The 20850-nt window shown below is 28.1% G+C and overlaps 1 protein-coding gene across 1 annotated transcript in view; it reads right to left on the reverse strand.

The window, feature by feature from the left end:
- The window catches only part of LOC111618560 (histone-lysine N-methyltransferase 2E-like), an 87763-nt gene that overhangs the window by 15757 nt on the left and 51156 nt on the right, over positions 1 to 20850 (reverse strand). Inside the window, exons 4-7 of the mRNA XM_023360119.1 lie at positions 13839 to 13996; positions 12308 to 12355; positions 6034 to 6173; positions 4567 to 4739 (exon numbers count right to left, since the gene is read on the reverse strand). Of these exons, the coding sequence (XP_023215887.1) occupies positions 4567 to 4739; positions 6034 to 6173; positions 12308 to 12355; positions 13839 to 13996 (519 nt within the window). The remainder of the gene's footprint in view (positions 1 to 4566; positions 4740 to 6033; positions 6174 to 12307; positions 12356 to 13838; positions 13997 to 20850) is intronic.

Here is a 20850-nt window from a genome sequence, read left to right on the forward strand (position 1 = left end):
CCTCACATTTTTATATGTATCATTTGATAGATGAGAAAGGCTTGTTATATATTACGCTTACAGCCACACCAGGTCTAAGACTTGTTCTGAGCCTAAGCCAGCGGTGCCCTCGGGCTATAAAAAAGTGAACACAAGCTATAAAAAAGGGCATCATATATACATTATGCAACATTTACAGGTAACCCTTGATTAACGCAGTTAATTAATCCCTCGATGCTAGTAGTATATGAGAGGCCTTTCTTTCTCCATTATATAATTATTAATTTTAAAATATGAGGCCCTAAATTGTGCTTTCTGGTATGAGACCCTAAATTGTGCTTTTTTTAATGTGAGGCCCTAAGCTATGCTTTTTAGTGTGAAGGTCTAAACTGTAGCTTGTTTAGCTTATGTATAAATCCGACCCTGAGTGTATTAGTTTTTCTTTGTAATCGATAAGAAAATAAATATCTGATAAATATTCTATTCAGTCTCAACATGCGGGTCATATGTTAATTTTTTATCAGAATGGCTTAGTATTGAAGAAAATCTTCAAATATTTTTCTAACGTGAGGTTTATTGATTTGTTTATTGAATAAAACAAAATTACACACACACACATATATATATATTAAATCTACTGTAAAGAAAGAAGATAGAAATAAATTATGTCTGACAAATACGTGTTGATTAATTAAGGATATAATTTAACGAGAAAAGCTAAGTCTGAGGATTATAATACTATTGCTAATTAGCATTATTATCAAATACGCTGATTAATTACTGATTAAAAATTTAATTATTTTCAAATGTTAATGGCTATTCTTATGTAAATTTATAATCGCAACTGTGATGTACATCGGAAATGTTTCTAGACAGATTTTTTTAAAAAAATAAGTTAATTTTATAGTCTTATTTTGAATTAAAAGATATTTAATTTGCTAGAATTCAAATTTTGTTTATTTCATTCCTTTGTGTATATCAGGTGTATACAGTTGACCCCCCCTATAACACTGTTGATTATTCCGTTTTATATGAATTCCATGTTGTACGAGTCACTTAGATTTTACAAATACGTGTGCCGGGCTATGAACGGCTCACGTATTTGTAAAATCTAAGTGACTCGTACAACATGGAATTCATATAAAACGGAATAATCAACAGTGTTATAGGGGGGGTCAACTGTATACACCTGATATACACAAAGGAATGAAATAAACAAAATTTGAATTCTAGCAAATTAAATATCTTTTAATTCAAAATAAGACTATAAAATTAACTTATTTTTTTAAAAAAATCTGTCTAGAAACATTTCCGATGTACATCACAGTTGCGATTATAAATTTACATAAGAATAGCCATTAACATTTGAAAATAATTAAATTTTTAATCAGTAATTAATCAGCGTATTTGATAATAATGCTAATTAGCAATAGTATTATAATCCTCAGACTTAGCTTTTCTCGTTAAATTATATCCTTAATTAATCAACACGTATTTGTCAGACATAATTTATTTCTATCTTCTTTCTTTACAGTAGATTTAATATATATATATGTGTGTGTGTGTNCTCACTAGCATTTCTTATGTATCAATATGAAACACGTAGTGGGATGAATAACGTTAAACAAATGTTTTTGAGGCCTTGTAAATATGTACTGTACGTGAAGTACGGGATAAAAAGCCCTGCTGGCATTTCCCAAGATATGTTCTGCTGGACCAAGAATATCAACTATTAAGAATACATTTGTGCGTGAATAAGATGGCTAAAAATGCGAGGCTCTAGGCTTTTGCCTATTCCTGAAACTGACAACAAATAAAGGTCCTTCGAGAGGGGAGCTAGGGATTTTTCCCTGGGCTGGGAGAAAACTTATGGGCTCGTAGTGATTCCTATTCATATAAAATTAATGTTATTTTATTAACAGAAAATAAATTATTTAAGACTGCTTTTTATTAATAAAGAAACATTCTCTGTACTTAATTTTTTCTTCAAAAATTAAAATAACGACTAAAGGGGCCCACTTTATCCCGGGCTCCATACAAGCTCTCGACAGCCATACCAGTATAACATACATATAAAAGATAATTTATAATATATAATTAACAATATATTTTGAAAAACGGAAATTTCAAATAATATATGATTAAAATATTATTTTAAAATAAGCAGAGATTTAATAATTGTTTTCCATATTATTCCCACATTTACATCTAAATATTTACTAACTTTTCAGTTATTTGTTACAGAATTAGTAATTGAAAATTAACTATCATGCAAATTTAATTCTTGCATTTCCATTTCTATCCTGCTTGCATTTTAATTACTTTGGTTTTCCATTATATATTTCAATTATTTATTCTTTTAACAGTCAAAAACTTAATTATGTTTTTGTCTTTATTTTCTTAATTAAAGAAGGTTTAAATAGTTTTAGATATTAAAGTAAAATTTATAATACAAAACTTTGATCCAGTTTGACATTTTATCGTTAAATCTTATAGAATTTTGGAATTAAAGCGCGTTATAACTTTATAAAATTAACAAATTTAAAGTAAACGAAATACAGTAGCCCCTCGTTATATTCAGGCCCTATCATAGAAAAAACCAGCATGACCTTTCGCCGGGCTTCTCATTTTTGGGGTCTCAAAAACATTTATTACAATTTATTTATTCCATTAAATTTCTCGTGTATTAAAACGATTTTTAATAGTGTCCTATTCTTTTATTCCATATTAGATTTAAAAGAGCGAATGTCTCGTGCCTCTCTTGATCTCTAAGAGGCCCTAATTCAATTTAATAACAACATACAAAATTAAACGATAATTTTTGTATTTCTAGATTTCCATCAGTAATTATGCATTTTTTTTTACATATGTTTTCTCCAATTTTTTAAGCTATTTCATTTAATTTACTTCCTTTCTATATTTCCTGAAATGCGTTTGGAGGCCCTAAATTGTGCTTTCTGGTATGAGACCCTAAATTGTGCTTTTTTTAATGTGAGGCCCTAAGCTATGCTTTTTAGTGTGAAGGTCTAAACTGTAGNACGGGTACTTCTGTGGTTGTGTTAATGGATTAGATAGACTCAAAAATTTAAAAAATTTTTCGTACATAGTCTGAACTTTCTAATTGGAAGAATATATCCTGAGTCCACCATGAAATTGTCTATAAATAAATTTTAGTTGTTAATATAATACAGAAAAAACTAATCTAAATTTACGAATTCATGTATGTACAGTACATACTTGTAAATGTACATGTTTGCAATTTGGCGATGTTTACAATACATCGCAGACTCTTTATTTGTGAATGTGGTTTGCTCTAGCCATTATAAAATAAGATGATTTTGTAAGGTTAAATAACAAATACAGTTATTAAAATTATCTTGCGACAGTAGAGTATTGGAGCTACCGTGAAAAACACCAATATTGAGCACTTAAAGACCGGTAAATAAGATGACAACACAGAAAAACAGATGTTTTCATGTTTCGTTCTCTAGGATTTATGATGATTATATTAACATTTACTGTAAATGTATATATTTTAATATGATTTTATGTGCTTTACCGCTTTTATGGTGATATTACGATTTCAATATTTGTGGCGAACGAACATAAAGTCGAATAAAATGACTTAAACTTGATCTTTATTTTCCCACATATTTTTTGACAAATGATGTATAATCGAGAACGACATAACTCGAGGTATACCTGTACATTATAAAACTATTCTTATTTCTTTACTGGAACTGCTAAATATATCCTTTAACAAACATAAATAACCTAAATCATTTTTATTATGAGAGTTTAAAGTGTTTATGATGCTGTGGTATCTGCTATTAGTGAAAAGAGAAATCTTTTGTTAAAAGATTTATTTAAAATAGTAGAATATGCCATATATTGTAAATGTAGGTTTTTAAAACTGGTTTTAAATGTATAGATGCCATTTCTAATGGAAATATAGTAGCAAATGGTGATTAGTTTTGAAATAGTTTTATTATTTGTAAACCTGGAGAATGTCGTGTTGATCAAACTGAATCCGAAGATAAATTGACCAAATAAATGGCAAAGTTATATAGTAGTTATGATTTTGTTTATTATAATAAAAATTAAAATATAATGAAAATTATTTTAACTATGAAACTTACTTTTCTTCTTATTCCTGTTTTCGTTCTCTCAACTCTTTCCTTATTTCCCTATTTTGTGAAGGAACCGATTTAATCATTAATCATCTTTTTTATAACAATCAACTTTTTTCAATTAATGAGGTAACTTGCAATACATACATATTTTTTTTGTTTATTAAAAAATATCATTAATATTAGAACGAAAACTCTTAATATTTTTGAACATATTACTTTTAATTACAGATAACATCATCATTTAATAAAACAATATTGGATTCAGAGATTAGGAGGGAAGAGACAAAAGAAAAGAATCATAGTGAAAATAAAAACGCTTTGACTAAATGTAACATCATATAATGCTATTAGTAACTATAAATGAAATTATATATGCTTATAATTTGAATTTATTTTACTTTTCTACACAAATAGAGAAAATTATTATTCAAATTCAAAAATTAAAATCACCTACCTTTAAAGTTTTATATTTTTTTATTAAGCCTCCAGAATCAGCTTTATTTCCACCTCTTCTATCTTTTCTTCTTTTCCTTAACTTCGAAATTTTATCACTCTGTGTTGTACCAGTCTGAACAGAAGAATGAGATACTGAATTTTCATCATCTCCACTATCATCAGTTGTGGAATCTAAAAATACAAATTTTTTTGAAAATCATATTATATTTATTGATATTGAAATTCAAATATTTAAATACAAGATATGATTATGTTATAATTCATGTATATCATAATAATCTATAAAGTGCCAAATGTCTTTATTCTGTTTACAATCACAAATACTATGTACATCATGTGTTGTATGATTACAATTTTCACAGAAATACTCTTTAGTTACATGAATAACATCAATTTAATATCATCATTAAATCATCAAACTTTGTATGATCAGTTACTTTTGTTAGTATCGTTAATATAATATGATATAAGCAAATGTTTGAAAGAAAATTTGTAAGAAAATAGATTTGTAAGAAAATTTTTATCCTCAAGATTTGTGATTTTATTTTATCTAGATAAAATCTATAACATAGTCAGTATGTAGATATCTTGTTATCAGGTTTTATAACATACATTTCAAATATTTGCTTATATTTTAAGACTGTTTTATTTAGTACAGCTTCCCACATCAAACCTCAATAACTTAATAATAATAGCAATAGCTTAGTAGTCTTTCTATTTAATAACTCTCAATTAGTTCCATTTGTAATGAAACCAACAAAATGTTGAGACAGATATTAAGTTTACAAAGTATCAAGAGAAAAAAAGACTACTGTACATAACATATTTATAGATTTAAACTTTCTTACATGATAGCACATTATACAAAACTTTACGGTAAAAATTAAAAAAAAAAACTTTATCAGATGCATAAATCACATTAAACTTATAGAAATAGTTAAATAAATAAAACTCATGCCAAAATTGTATAGCTTCTTGATAACAAGCACTGAGTTCAGCGTTAACATGATTTTCTTATATCACAAGTACTTTCGACTTGCGATATAAGAAAATCGTGTTAATGCTGAACTCAGTGCTTGTTATCAAGAAGCCACATTAAACTTATTTTAAAAAATGGTATAGTATGTTAAACCATAATAATAAGCATCCTTTTGTTTTAAAAATATTATTGAAAAACTCTTAGCAGATATGACAAGGTTAAAATCTTAACATTCAGCTGGGATACATTGTATGAAGTACTCTGTTGATCAAGTAAATGTAAAAAATGATGAATATTCTGTACCACTTCTTTGTTTCAACTCATTATTTAAGAATTTTCAATGCTTCTTTTTTATTTGTTAGTAAAAGTAGAATTCTAGATACAAAATAATTATAATGACACAGTGCAACACAAAATAGTGCTAAAGAGAGGTAAGTGTCATACAAATGAACTCTTTAAAATTAATCTAAGTATCAAAACACTTACCAGTCATGGCTTCCTTTTTGCGTGTCTGCAATGCTTTAGCTTTTTGTCTATCAACTTTTCTTGGCTCACATTTTTCACACAGATAAGTTTCTGGTATATTATTTTGATTTAAACCCATACAATCAACATGTTGCCATACACTGAAAAACAGATGTAAAGTTTATTTCATTAAATTTCACAATTAATGTCAATAAAATAATTCTATTATTAAACTTTTACACACTAAAAAATGTCAATTAAAATGCCATCAAATAATTTCAAACTGAATAGCAAATGCTTCATTTTAAAATAATGAAAATACAGTATATTAGTCAAATTATAAAATCTTCTCAATCCAAATACACTGATTAAAATGTAAACTTTTGAAGATTCATCATCATCTCCATTCCTGCTGATACCCAGAGTGTGTACAGGTCAACATGGTGAAAAAATCAAACTTTTATACTACCATCCACTACTTTTTCCAAACTCTCCTACCAAGAGACAAGCTTTTAGCCTGGATTAAAGTTAAATTCCTTTCCTCTAAAGCCTGCTTAACACTATCAATGCACCTTCATCTAGGTCATCCCTTTGGTTTTAGCTTTGAATACCTGTTTGGCCAGTCGGTCTTCTCCCATTTTTTCCAAATGGCTAAACTATCTCAGATTAGCCTCACTTACCCTCATCTGAATATTTGTTATCTTAAGGTTTTTTCTTGTCTTCATTTTTAATATGATTTTGTCACTGTATCCATCTATTAACACCACTAATTTTTCTCAAAAACTTTAATTTCTGCTGCTTCTAATTTTTGGTCAATTTCCCTACTTCTCACCCAATTCTCAGAACCATATGTCAATATAAGTTTAAAAACTGTATTGTATGCAGCTAGTTTTGTCTTATGACTTATTTCTTTCTTGTCCCAACATTTGAAGACTGTATTTTTTTAAAATACTATATAATTAGTTAAAACTTTTAAAGTATTAAAATAATTAAATAAAATCAAAAATTTTTAATCATTTGATTTATTTTCACTCTACTTCTATCAGAAGTTAGTTTAATTTCATTACATCATAACATAAATAAAACAAAGAACATAATTAAGTATCATTAAAATTTTTGCAACATATGTCAGCTTGAATTAGAACAAAAACATTAAATTAAAAAAAAAAGCATTGTTCAAGAATGAAAGAAGCTTAATTATTTGAATTATATCAACTACATTAATAATTGATGAAACAAAACTAGCTATAATTCTTTGTGTCACTAACATCAAAAAAAGAAACAATGTTTAAATTATTTAGAATATAGTTAGTTATTAAAGAATTAAGTAAAAATTATTTATAAAAAATTTACAAAAATACTTGATTATATATCACCATCAAAACTCATTACTACAAAAGGACAAGAACATAATACAGGTGTGCTTTCTCTAACCCATGCATTCATTAATGTGGACATTTTGTCTATTAATTTTTATACCTTTTTTACAATTTTGATGAGAATAAAATATGCATTACCACATATTAAATTAGCCAGTTTTGACACTTGCATTCAGTGGGTTTATGCTTACAGGATAACTACTCACTAGATCTTGCTATTATGGCAACTTTATGCAAAAGATTTTGTAGACAAAAACAAAAACCTTATGTATTATTACATAAATTCTTCATTAAAAGTCTGTACCACTGTAACATCACCTTTTTTGTGGCACGCTTTTTGTGTCAAATATATATAAAATACAGTTTACATTTAAAATGTATACTGTATTTGATATATAATAAAAGTTTATACAGGGGGGTGATCAGTTAATGAACAAAATCCATTCCAAGACTTTGTTCACTATCTGAATTGTTCGTTAACCGATTATCAATTTACCATAGGTTTTTATGGAAATTTGATTAATTTGTTCTGGGACTACAAAAAATAAAAAATAAATATTTTCTTACTATGTTTACTTATATGTAATAATAAAAATACATATATACACAGTCTTGAATTTTTATTAGTCATGTTTTTCCATTTATGGGGGTTAAAGAATCTGTCTAATGTCAATTGCTTTTCTCTCTTCTTCAGGATTTTTCAGAAGTAATTAATAGCATTGTAATTGTAGAGATTCCCAAGCTTATTAACCTTAACCTGGTTTGGATGCCATTCTAAGATCATTGTTCTGACATCCTCCCACTTCTTCAAAAGATTTTTAATAGCAGATATTGGTATTAATCCTATTTTTCAGAAGAAAACATATCTTGCTGAGTTTCTTGGTGTTCTTCTGGCATCAGATTTGTTTCAGGTTCCATTATTAGCTCTTCAATGTTCTTTATTTTTCAGATGTGATTTTTGTTACTCCTTTAGCTGCTTGAGTCTTCTCTTAGATAAGATTAAACTGCAGCCTACTGTAGATCTGTTCAAGCCATCCTGCCCAGCAACATCAGACATCATCTGCTCACTCTCTACCTTTGCTATTATATTCTAACCTTTTGAAAATAAAAACAGACACAAAACTTAACAAGTGCCCGCCTGACAGTATCGCGAATACTATAAAAGAATTGCTTCTATCAGAAAAATAAAAGGCTGAAATTACAAGAGAGAGTTTCAAAGTTTGGAGGAATATTATCCGATCAATGTATACCGGGTTGAGCATCGATGTCGACATTTCCCACGCTCCGAAAAGTTTTGAATTGTTGCCTGAAGACAAGAAAAGACGGTTAGAGTAAAAGTAATCCAGCTAAAAAAAGGTCTTAAACTTAATATTAACGAATAGACATAGACATATCTAGATGTAATTTGATACGCTGAATCGATTGGTATTGAAAAAAATTACTTACGATCAACCGTTTAAAAGTTACAAACGATTTTTTATTTCCGGCTATTTACTTCGTTTAAGAACAACTTTATTAAGAAATACGCAGGCACTCATCGATATTAACAAAACGAGTTACTTTAATTCACCATAATACATTCCATCTACGAGAGAAAGCGACATTAAAAATGCTAAAATGGTGTCGTTAGCCAGCGAACACGCGTACACACGACAAGAGCGTAGGGACAACTGACGCAGGGAAATTTTCCCTGACTGGTGGGGAACTGTCGAGCGTGACGTCACTTCCACAATTCCCTACACACACGTGAGCGGTAACAGAAATAGTTGACACGATAATATAATTATTATATATTATTTAANTGTGTATTGTACATAAAATAAAGTTGTTAGTTACTTTTTTTGATTCCTAAAAAGTTGTTGAAGAAGAAATATTGTTTAAATAAAAGTTAAAATTATTGAATGGTGTGATATTTTTGTAACAAAATTCTACATTGAGAATTTTGACGCTCTCTAGTGAGATCTCGCAACTTTCTCGTAAATATTAACAAATTCAATGAAAAATTCTACATCTTCAACAAAATCTTTAATAATCATCTGCTGAAATTACAACAAATGAAAAAAAATGAAATTACTGAAATTTATTCGATATATCAATATGTAAACTTTTACAGAAATAAAATATAACATGATTATTTAAAGAAAGAAAACATTGATGTGTAAAATTTTGGTTTCTGATTTTTAATAATAAAATATCAGAGTTTAAGAACTTTGTAGTTTTGTCAGAACTAGAAGTTGTAAATATCTGTTAAACTAATGACACCTGATTACGAACCAGAAAGACTGAAAATGCTTATGGCAAATAAGTTATCATTTAAAAGATTTTGTGGTTTTTTTGTTCTGTATATTATGTGCAGCCTGCACTTAAACTTATTAATACACTACAATAAACTATGAAAGACAGATTTTAACTTATTCAACCAAGTTATTTCTAACTTTAGCTGATTCAAAATTATGAAGTATGCAATAAATACGATATCATTAAATCGGCTCTATCAGTGGCTGAATGAATAACAACACTGACCACTGATAGCCGTTTCTGGACAATTAGAAAACGTGCCTGTCTAATTGTCCAGAAACAATGTTCTGCCTAATTGTGATATGAATTAAATCAAAATATAAAAAATGACAGTACAATTAACAATGTAGAAGACGAATGACTATTCTCAAATCAAACAATATGAACAAGTACAAAACATTATTGTAATCGAAATGTGCAGAATTTGTTAGTTTTGAATTAACCTTGCTTAAAAAAGTGTCTAGCATTTTCTATAAAAAAAAGTGTTCAAAACACGTCAATTATAAGAGGCACTAGAAATAAAATTCATATTTCCATAAGATGTAGATTTTCGAAGAGCTTATAAATATGCGTCTCATTTTTGTTGTGAACATTATGCTCTATTCAGTGGAAGAAAGTATTTACACATTTCCTGATAGCAACTATTGCTCATTACAGCTCAAAGTTCCATTAATAAAGAAAGCAGCAGAACGTTGGCATGCCTGGAACGCAAACATTTTCGTAATATATTAACCAAAGTTTACTTACTACATTGCTCATAATAAATTTTACGAATTCTATAAAATCATTACAACAAAATCATCCATACATAACGTAATACTATTTTGTATATACAGTACTTTACAATTGTCACTTTTTTTTAATGTTGGTAGCAGAGGGCAGCCATCATCTAGGGTAAAAGCGTTCGTCGCTGTATAAGTGACATAAAATGGACGTAGGAAGGTTCTAATGACGAGTGTGTAGTATATGCATACTGTATAAACTGCTAGATGTGAAACAGTGAGGAAAGAATGCGTATAAAACGCAATTAAAGCTGGAGACCTTTTGCTTAACTTCTGATGGTAGAAGTACAGGGCAGCCATCATCTAGGGTAAAAGCGTTCGTCGCTGTATAAGTGACATAAAATGGACGTAGGAAGGTTCTAATGACGAGTGTGTAGTATATGCATACTGTATAAACTGCTAGATGTGAAACAGTGAGGAAAGAATGCGTATAAAACGCAATTAAAGCTGGAGACCTTTTGCTTAACTTCTGATGGTAGAAGTACAGGGCAGCCATCATCTAGGGTAAAAGCGTTCGTCGCTGTATAAGTGACATAAAATGGACGTAGGAAGGTTCTAATGACGAGTGTGTAGTATATGCATACTGTATAAACTGCTAGATGTGAAACAGTGAGGAAAGAATGCGTATAAAACGCATTAAAAGCTGGAGACGTTTTGCATAACAGCGGATATTTTGGGATAAAGAACTAAAGACGTTAATGTTGTTTCAAAGTAACATGGGGAAAACTAAATTTGTTATTAAATTTTTACTTTTATTTTAAATAATATATAATAATTATATTATCGTGTCAACTATTTCTGTTACCGCTCACGTGTGTGTAGGGAATTGTGGAAGTGACGTCACGCTCGACAGTTCCCCACCAGTCAGGGAAAATTTCCCTGCGTCAGTTGTCCCTACACTCTTGTCGTGTGTACGCGTGTTCGCTGGCTAACGACACCATTTTAGCATTTTTAATGTCGCTTTCTCTCGTAGATGGAATGTATTATGGTGAATTAAAGTAACTCGTTTTGTTAATATCGATGAGTGCCTGCGTATTTCTTAATAAAGTTGTTCTTAAACGAAGTAAATAGCCGGAAATAAAAAATCGTTTGTAACTTTTAAACGGTTGATCGTAAGTAATTTTTTTCAATACCAATCGATTCAGCGTATCAAATTACATCTAGATATGTCTATGTCTATTCGTTAATATTAAGTTTAAGACCTTTTTTTAGCTGGATACCTTTTCCTTTACTCTAACCGAAAAGACCAATCAGTATTCATTATTTTACATTGCTTCTTCTTGTGTTTGTTCAGTGAGGTGTTTGTTATCCGAACATAAAAATCTTTTGCGAAAGTGTTTGTTATCTAATTTGTTCATTAACCAACCACCCACTGTATATATATTTATTTATTTACTTATTTATCTATCATATTTTTTAACTCTTTTTTTCCATTTTTTTCCATAAATAATACAATATTTTGGTTATTTGTTAAGATTTAGACTATTCTGATCAATAAATACTGAGATACAGTATAAGTAAAATTAACAGTCATGCTTATTTTTTGGATATGAGTGTATTTATAATTATAATATAAACTTATTCTTACACATACAGTTATTGAAAGTAATGATATAGCTGCTGTTTCAAAAATTATAAATAATTTCAAGCAATTAAGCCACAAAAATATGAATTAAGTTAGCATTTACTGTTATTTATTAATGTTTTTTCTAAATTATTTAATAACAATAACTAAACTAATATTATTTATTTAATAAAGTCAAAAGTTTTTCTTAAATTTACATACATAACATAAATTTTATTTTTTTACATATAAAAATAATTGATTATACTTACGAGCATCGATCACAGCAAATCATATATTCATCATCATGGTCAAATCCACTGAATAAAGAAAATATAAATCAAATTTTATGGAGTGAAATACTTAATAAATTTCTAGAAAAATATATTGAAAAAAAAACTAGAAAAAATAATTAGAAGGAAAAAGATATGATTTCAATATATATAACTACAAATTAATGATTTCATCACTTACAATAACAAGAAAACCAGAAATCATCATATTAATGAATATTGGTAAATATTTATGGAAAAATATATAAAAAGTCACTCTTTTTAGGTAATATCATAGTCAAGTAAAAACCAAAATCTTTAGACAACTGTTGTAAACAAATGGTTTCTTTTGTTTTGCATTTTGAATATCCCCAACACTTATTACCTATACACTAGTAATCAATAAAAATACAATAAACTTTTTGTTTTCAGTTGCAGCAGCATTCATATCATGTCCACAGATCTAAGTAAAAAGTACTAAGTACAAGCAAACTTCCTTATGCAGAAATAATCACGCTTTTACTCCGATAAATGCTATTCTAATATGTAATTTCAGTAAACCGTAATAAACTAAACTCAACTCTATAAAAATATCTATTAAAAGACATTTACAAATATTTACAATTATTTTCTTTGCTTTTATACTAGTGTATTGGAAAATTGATAAATTTAAAATTTGAATAAGTATTAACTAGTAAGTTAAACTCATCCAAATTTACAATTTTTCCACACACTATAATAACAAAGTCATATCTCATTTTTGATGTTATACCGATAACTTATGATCTCCAAATTACATCAATTAACAATTATATTATACAAAACTATTTTTTATTAAATTTTTGCAAAAATTCTATTTTATGTTTTCAAATTTTGAAGTTAATTATCCATAATTTATACTTTGCTTCTATTCTGTTTCTTTAATCTCAATATATAACCAGTCAACATACCTTAATTTTCTAGGAATTACAGTGTCTATGAATGTGATAATTCCTAAAAAATTAAGGTGTTTTGACCAGCCATATATTGAAGTTTAAAGTTAATGATTTGAAAATCCAAACTTGTCTGATATATTAAAAATTTCACATTATAAAATTACTTACCAAATGCAACGAGTAATACTTTCTTCTTGAGTATCTTCTTCATTATTAGTTGAAGTAGAAATAACTGAAAAACTTGTATCATCATCAATNGTTATACCGATAACTTATGATCTCCAAATTACATCAATTAACAATTATATTATACAAAACTATTTTTTATTAAATTTTTGCAAAAATTCTATTTTATGTTTTCAAATTTTGAAGTTAATTATCCATAATTTATACTTTGCTTCTATTCTGTTTCTTTAATCTCAATATATAACCAGTCAACATACCTTAATTTTCTAGGAATTACAGTGTCTATGAATGTGATAATTCCTAAAAAATTAAGGTGTTTTGACCAGCCATATATTGAAGTTTAAAGTTAATGATTTGAAAATCCAAACTTGTCTGATATATTAAAAATTTCACATTATAAAATTACTTACCAAATGCAACGAGTAATACTTTCTTCTTGAGTATCTTCTTCATTATTAGTTGAAGTAGAAATAACTGAAAAACTTGTATCATCATCAATAGTACCATTCACCTTAGGAAGTGGTGATTGAGGTGGTGATGGTGGTGGTGGCGCTCCATAATTATGATCCTATTTAAAATAATAATTTATTTCATCAAATCATTGTAATACAGTAATACCTCGGACTTATGCTACCCCAACTTACGCAAACCTGGAGTTACGCAATTTTCAAATCTCGTCGATTCGTCTTTTGTTTTTGAGCACCACACAACTCTCGATTACTCACTCGCCCCACACTATTGTTCAGCTTACATGTTCAGCAGACATGTCGCATGGAATCGACACATAGCTACAATTTATTTTGTGTTATTTATTTCTGTGTTGGTTATATCTATGGAGACTTGAGAGACTATGTGGTGATTTCTCGTAACCATGAATGAATCAAAAGACGAGATAAGATTAACAAGAACATTTATTAGCTTACATACATCCGACTTGGGTTTTACACAAATTGCAAAATTATACCCCGACTTACGCGAATTCGACTTACGCAGTTATCGCTAGGTCCCACCTATCACGTAAGTTTGGGGTATTACTGTACTGTATTATATGTGTATCAAACATAATAAACTTGTTTCCTTTGATGACTACAGTTACCATAAAATTTATTGCATATTTGTTAAAATTTATTTATATTAAATAATATATGTACTGTATTTTATGGACTATAAGATGTACTTTTTTCTTTGAAAAATTGCCTCCAAAATTCAGGTGCGTCTTATACTCAAAATTAATATACAAATGTCCAAGTGTTTGATTTAAAATTCCCACCAGTCTTAAAAATGGCCATATATTTGATACCATGGGAAACCTATCTCTATCTGGCAATGAATCCAACTGGCAGCAGCAGTGCACTGATGCAATGAACATGGGTGCATTCTTTTATTCCTATACGTAACTCCACATGAGCAACATCTGTTTAAAAATTCCTGCGGAACGCATTCCTAACTCTATAAGTGCGCGCCGTTAAACGGCAAAAACGGCCACTTATAGAGGTAGTTTGCGGTGGAAAGCAACATGGCGTCCTCCATGGCTCAGATAGTTTCATTTCGGGGTCCATTACCATATGTGGTTTTATGAATGAAAATTTAGAAATTGTGAAAGCGCAAGTTAGTGCATGCGCACGTGGTGATATACAGTAAGTGTCTTTTCGAATTTTTTTCGGATGGTAGCTGACATTCTAATTTTTTTCATGACTATTTTGAATGTTCTTTCAACAAATAATCCATTTTATGGTTAAATTTTACAATTGGGACTCTTCTTTTTCCTTTAAAAGCTCATATTTTAGAATTACAATATTTTTGTTAGTAGTTAACAAAAATAATGGTAAAAATGTTATTTTTTAAAAAAAATTGCTTAAAAATTAAGGTGCGTCTTATAGTCCGTAAAATACGGTAACTAATTTATTTTGTAGGCTGTAGATTAAACACAGTATATGTTTGATCTGCAGATGTTCTTCAAACATTTTGATATTTGATTGTAATGTAACCTGACTAACCTGACGAATACCTTTAAATAAGATCAAAACCTTATTTAAAGGTATTTAAAGGTAAAGGTTAACTGTTAAACATTTCTGATGAAATTTATGATTGTTTATATTCTCTACTCAAATTTATCCAGTTCCTACAATTAATTTTATAAAAGAACCTATTTTTGTACAAAGCTGTAAAATTTTCTATCTCAAATTTTATTTCATTTTAAAATTCATTTAAAATCTTAAAAACCTCCAAAACTGTTTTGAACCTTACTATTATAATACCATAACAAAATAAAAGAAAATTAATTAAAAGCATATGCTTCAAAAATCAGCTTAAAATTATTTTCCTATCTGATGACAAGTAATTTACATCACAATAATCTCATATCTTAGAATAAAAATCAATACAGTTAATATTCATTGTTATGACTGAAGTAACCTCTCCTTATGCTAATGTTACAAGTTGCCTGCCACAAAAAAAATTCGAATTCAAATCATGTATTAAAAAATATTCAAGAATTTATTCTTCACAATATAGTCAACATAAAATGTCTTTTTTTACACAAAAAAATTATCATCACACAAACCAACTACAGGTAACCACCGTATAACACAGTAGTTACATTCCAAAAAATTGCCGTGTTATGTGAATCCGTGTTATGCAAATCAAAGAACTAGTACGAAAAAGAGAGTTAGGTTCCAAAAATTATAAAAACATGCTACTATATTTTCATAATTAAGTTAAATATCTTTATTAAAATTTTCTTAAGTGATACATATTAATATAAATTAAACAATGTTTTCTTTGTCATCACTAAAAGCACTATTAACCGAGAGCGTTTCATTTTTGGCAAGTTATCGTTATCCTCTGAGCATTTTTCTGCATTATTTTCAGATTCATGCTTTACCTTTTGCAAAAAGTGTATGTAATTTTAGATTGCTTGCTTCTAGTTAAAAGATCTTTATAAATTTCCTTATATGGTGCTAAGCACTTATGAAATAACGGAAAAACATCTGGCAACATCAGAAGCAGAAGCGTCGAGATCTGGCAAAATTGAAACAATTTTCGCGAAGGACCATGTGTATGGAGACGAGAAAAGAAAATTTACACACTGAAGTACTAATAGTTTACGAAAATAATAATTTTCGTGAACTATTAGTACTTAAGTGTGTAAAAATTTATTACATTTCATGTTGTACGAGGGTTTTACCCATTTCTCAAACCGTGTCAGAGTGAATCCGTGCTATAAAAGTACCGTGTTATATGGGAGATGGTACCAATTCTCGAACCGTGTTAGAGTGAATCCGTGCTATAGAAGTGCCATGTTATACGGGGGTTACCTGTATATAAATCAATTTAATTATGCAAAATCTAAATAAAAAATAAAACACTATTTTTTCTTAAATGTCTATGATTTTTACTAAATCAATAAAAAAAATTAAACATATTAATCTTTATGATAATGTTTAATCATAAAATAAGTTACAAATATCATTTTGAATTTGAATGACTACTTTTTCCTAGATATTCAGACACAAACTGATTAATAATGCTTATTCAATGTCACAAGAACACAAATTAGAAGAATTGTTTTTAATACAAATCATTTATCTTATGTACATTTATGAATAACATTTCTACACAGCTCTGTGAGGCAGCTGTCACAATTAAAATTATCTCTTGTTTCCTAGAACAACAAAGAACTAGAAATACTTCTTAACAATTACCATTAGTTTATTCAGTTCTGAAAAATTATAAAATCATCAAAAATTCCTTATCTTTAATAAAATAAAGCAAAAATACAACTATATTTTCCATATCACACTAAAAGCATTGTGTCAATTCTGTTCATGGGTTGTTCTGTTGCCAATCACAAGAGGCCAACTTTACGAATGAAACCATAAAATACACAAGAGGGAAATGTGCAGCATATTCACTTGCAGCAATTTAACACTTCCTAGTAATAACTAACTTTTGCTTGGAAGTAAATTGCAATTTTCAAAATTATTTACTTATAATTTAATTTATAAACTTACAGTTAGAACGTAAATGGTTACTGACCATTTACTGAAAGAAAATCAATGGCCATTATTTTGATTTGCAGGTAGTCATCTTACTTTCTCCTTGAAAGAATGACTCAAAACAATCTGATTTAATATTTGAGCAATTTTTTATCAAAATATAATTTTTTCTATAATTATATCCATGTTCACAGAAAAATACAACACTAATATGTAATCAGGTCTAACATTATGTCTTAAACTAAAATAAGAAAACTAATGAAAAATAAGATTGTATTTGAAGAACTTAAATGATCAATACATGTAATAATCAGATCTAACAACAAATTATAAGTCATCTAACAGCAATTTAATTTTTAAAAATGTTTATTCATATATTTTATATATAATTAATATTGTTTAGCTGTTTAAAACTGTTCAATAGTTAAATGAAAAATACATTATTTTAATTGTAAATAGAACAATTGTAATAATTTTCTACTGAAACTTGCCTGAAATGCATATGATATTGATAGTTTATATTCAACTTAAGATTAACTATGTAATCAAATGATCTATTACAAATAATCTAGCTAGCAACTAAAAAGCTGAATAAGTATTTTTAAGGATTTTTCTAACACATTATATAACTGGGAAAAATTTTTTAAATTGAAGAATGGTCATAAATCAGAAAACTGCGGGCAAATCAGAATTATGGACTTAGTTCCTTCATGTAATAGTCACGTAACTAGTCCTATTGCATCAAATGCATTTATATATATGCATAGTGTATATATATATATAATTATGTAGTTTCATACATAATGTGTTTCATATATATAATTGTGTAGTTTCATACATAATGTGATATATATATATACTGTGTATATATTATGTATATAAAGGAATAAGAATAGAAAAATGTCACACACATCCAATCAGATCAGTGTTTCATTTGCAACACATGATCTATATTCTGCCAAACACACAAGTTTAATATTGCATTCTAGCAGACTAGAAGTGTGCCATTACTTGTCTCTTGCTTGAAGATTTAATTGACAACTTCAAGTACTGTACATACAGCAATTTTTTTTTTAAAAGTTTGTCATAATCTGCATATATTTTGATAGTAATTATACATTTATTAAATAATTTTCTAATTATAATTATTTTCATATTTATAGTTGTTTAAGACGAAAATAATTCTATTCTGAATGATGATAAATTGTGGCACATCCAATTTTATATCCTTTTAAAATTTACTTTTTTTAATTTTTAAAGCAATTTTTTAATTTATATACATTCAAAAATTTTTTCTAAACATCCATCTCTTGCATAACCAATCAATGCAATTTTTTAAATTATTCTATGTTTTATGAATATAGGTACTGTCCATAAATTATATAATGCAGATATTGGTGAGTTGATGATGTAATGCTATGATGCAATACAAGGGTGGAGATGTTTACAAAAACATTATGTAATACTAGGATCTCAACCCTTAGGTAACAGAATGATTCATATATAAACATCCAAACATCATAGTTATATTTTAAAGCCAAATGATTATCAAATTATATCAGACTACATACACTACTATCATTAATTAAATGCTAACTAATTTGGCACTAGAGACAGGTGTTAAGTGTTGAACATAAATTAATGTGAAAGACAGTGTATATTTATTAATTGAAATAATATTTATAAAACTATCACATCATAATAAATAACAGACATTTTAAACTAAATACTCGATAAAAAAGGCAATTTGGCATAAAGTACTTAAGGTTTTTTAAAAATATATCAAAATAATAAACATTCTAGTTAAATATATTAGTAAGTAAATATTCCTACAATAATAAGTGTTTGTAAATTTGTCAACATTACATGTATAGAATACACACAACTACTTGCAGACTTTGTCCTATGTGGTTGGCATCAATGCTTAGTATTATGCTATACTAAGCTGTGCTAAACCAAGGTCATGGCATAATACATAAAAAGCAATAATTTTGTTACATGTTGTTGGTATATATCTGATATAACTGTAGTTAAAAATTTCCTCACTTTGCAACATATGTTTAGTATGGCTGCTTTCTATGATGTGATGCATATGCTGTTTCTAGACTTTTTTGTTGTGTTTGTGATATAATGATTGTCCAAGAAAAGAATACTAGCACAACAAATACTCATGCAATTTCCAAAGGAACTTTATTTCTTGAATGAATTCTGAATAGTTACTAACTTTTTTAGCATACGTATTTTGTATGTTGTATCTGATACAGCTATGTTTATGATGTATATGATTTTGGAATGTGAGTGAATGTGATGTCTAGTCTGTTGTTATGGATTCTTTTGTCTTGATTATTGCTTGGTCATACTTTATTTTGTGTATGCTTTACCTATGACTATCCAAGGTACGTATTTGTAGTATGGTTGCTAGGTGTGTAATAGTTTGTGTTTATGTGAAAGCTTTTATTGTATTATGTTTGCTATTTGGTTATGCTGATGTAAGTCTATGTGCTAAAAACTTTCAACCTGATGCAATGCGTTATGTAGTTTCATACATAATGTGATATTTTCTTACATCTTTTAATCTAGTAAAAGGTGCTTTCTGTAGTTTCTTATATTTATGACCTAGTTTTGTATCATTGGCACAATTGGGAAAAAAGCAAGTGAGTGAGTACTCCCTAAAGTAAATTTCAAAAACACCAAAAATTTTCAAATTAAAAAAAAAATGAAAAAACAGCACATTCTTGTTTACTCTTTTTTATAAATAGCATTATAAAAAAAAGTAAGTAAAAAGCATTATGTTTATTATTATAAATATATATATTTATAAAAAAAAATAATATTTTTTTATATTTCCATAATAATAAGAAATATATATTTTATAATAATAAACTGCCAAAAATTTTTGCCTCTTGCTTGAAGTTTCTGGTTTCTCATGTGCTGTACCGTCTTGTTTGATAGTTGTGAATCCATCTGTCTCTCCAAAAGGCATCCCAAGCTGTCCAGCAGTTTGATGTGGTTTTTTTGTCAACATGATCCTGGCTAAGGGTTCGTCCTATGTGGCAGTATCCAGCAACTGCACTTCCAAACTGAGCGAACAAACTGATTCTAGCAAATATGCTATTCCAGAGTAACTGAGTTTAGTGTGTAGCAACCACCAGATGATGCTTCTACAAACACATGCAGGAAGTACTACCAAGCAAGTTTGATCATCGCTTCAAGTGCTCGCACTTCCAAAGAAGAAAATGGATGATTTCGTAGATGAATGAAAACAGAGTAACAAATAAATTGTGTATACATGTTGTATATGTTTAATAATTTTTATGTAATTTAATAGTTTCTGATTTTGTAAATGCAACATTTTAAAAATAAAATATTTTTAAACTTATTCTATAAAGATTCTTTATATTTGTTGTGTATCTAGTTAGCGATA

This window comes from Centruroides sculpturatus, unplaced genomic scaffold, assembly GCF_000671375.1.
Source record: "Centruroides sculpturatus isolate CEXI.00-Female unplaced genomic scaffold, Cexi_2.0 scaffold42, whole genome shotgun sequence".
Classification (NCBI taxonomy): domain Eukaryota; kingdom Metazoa; phylum Arthropoda; class Arachnida; order Scorpiones; family Buthidae; genus Centruroides; species Centruroides sculpturatus.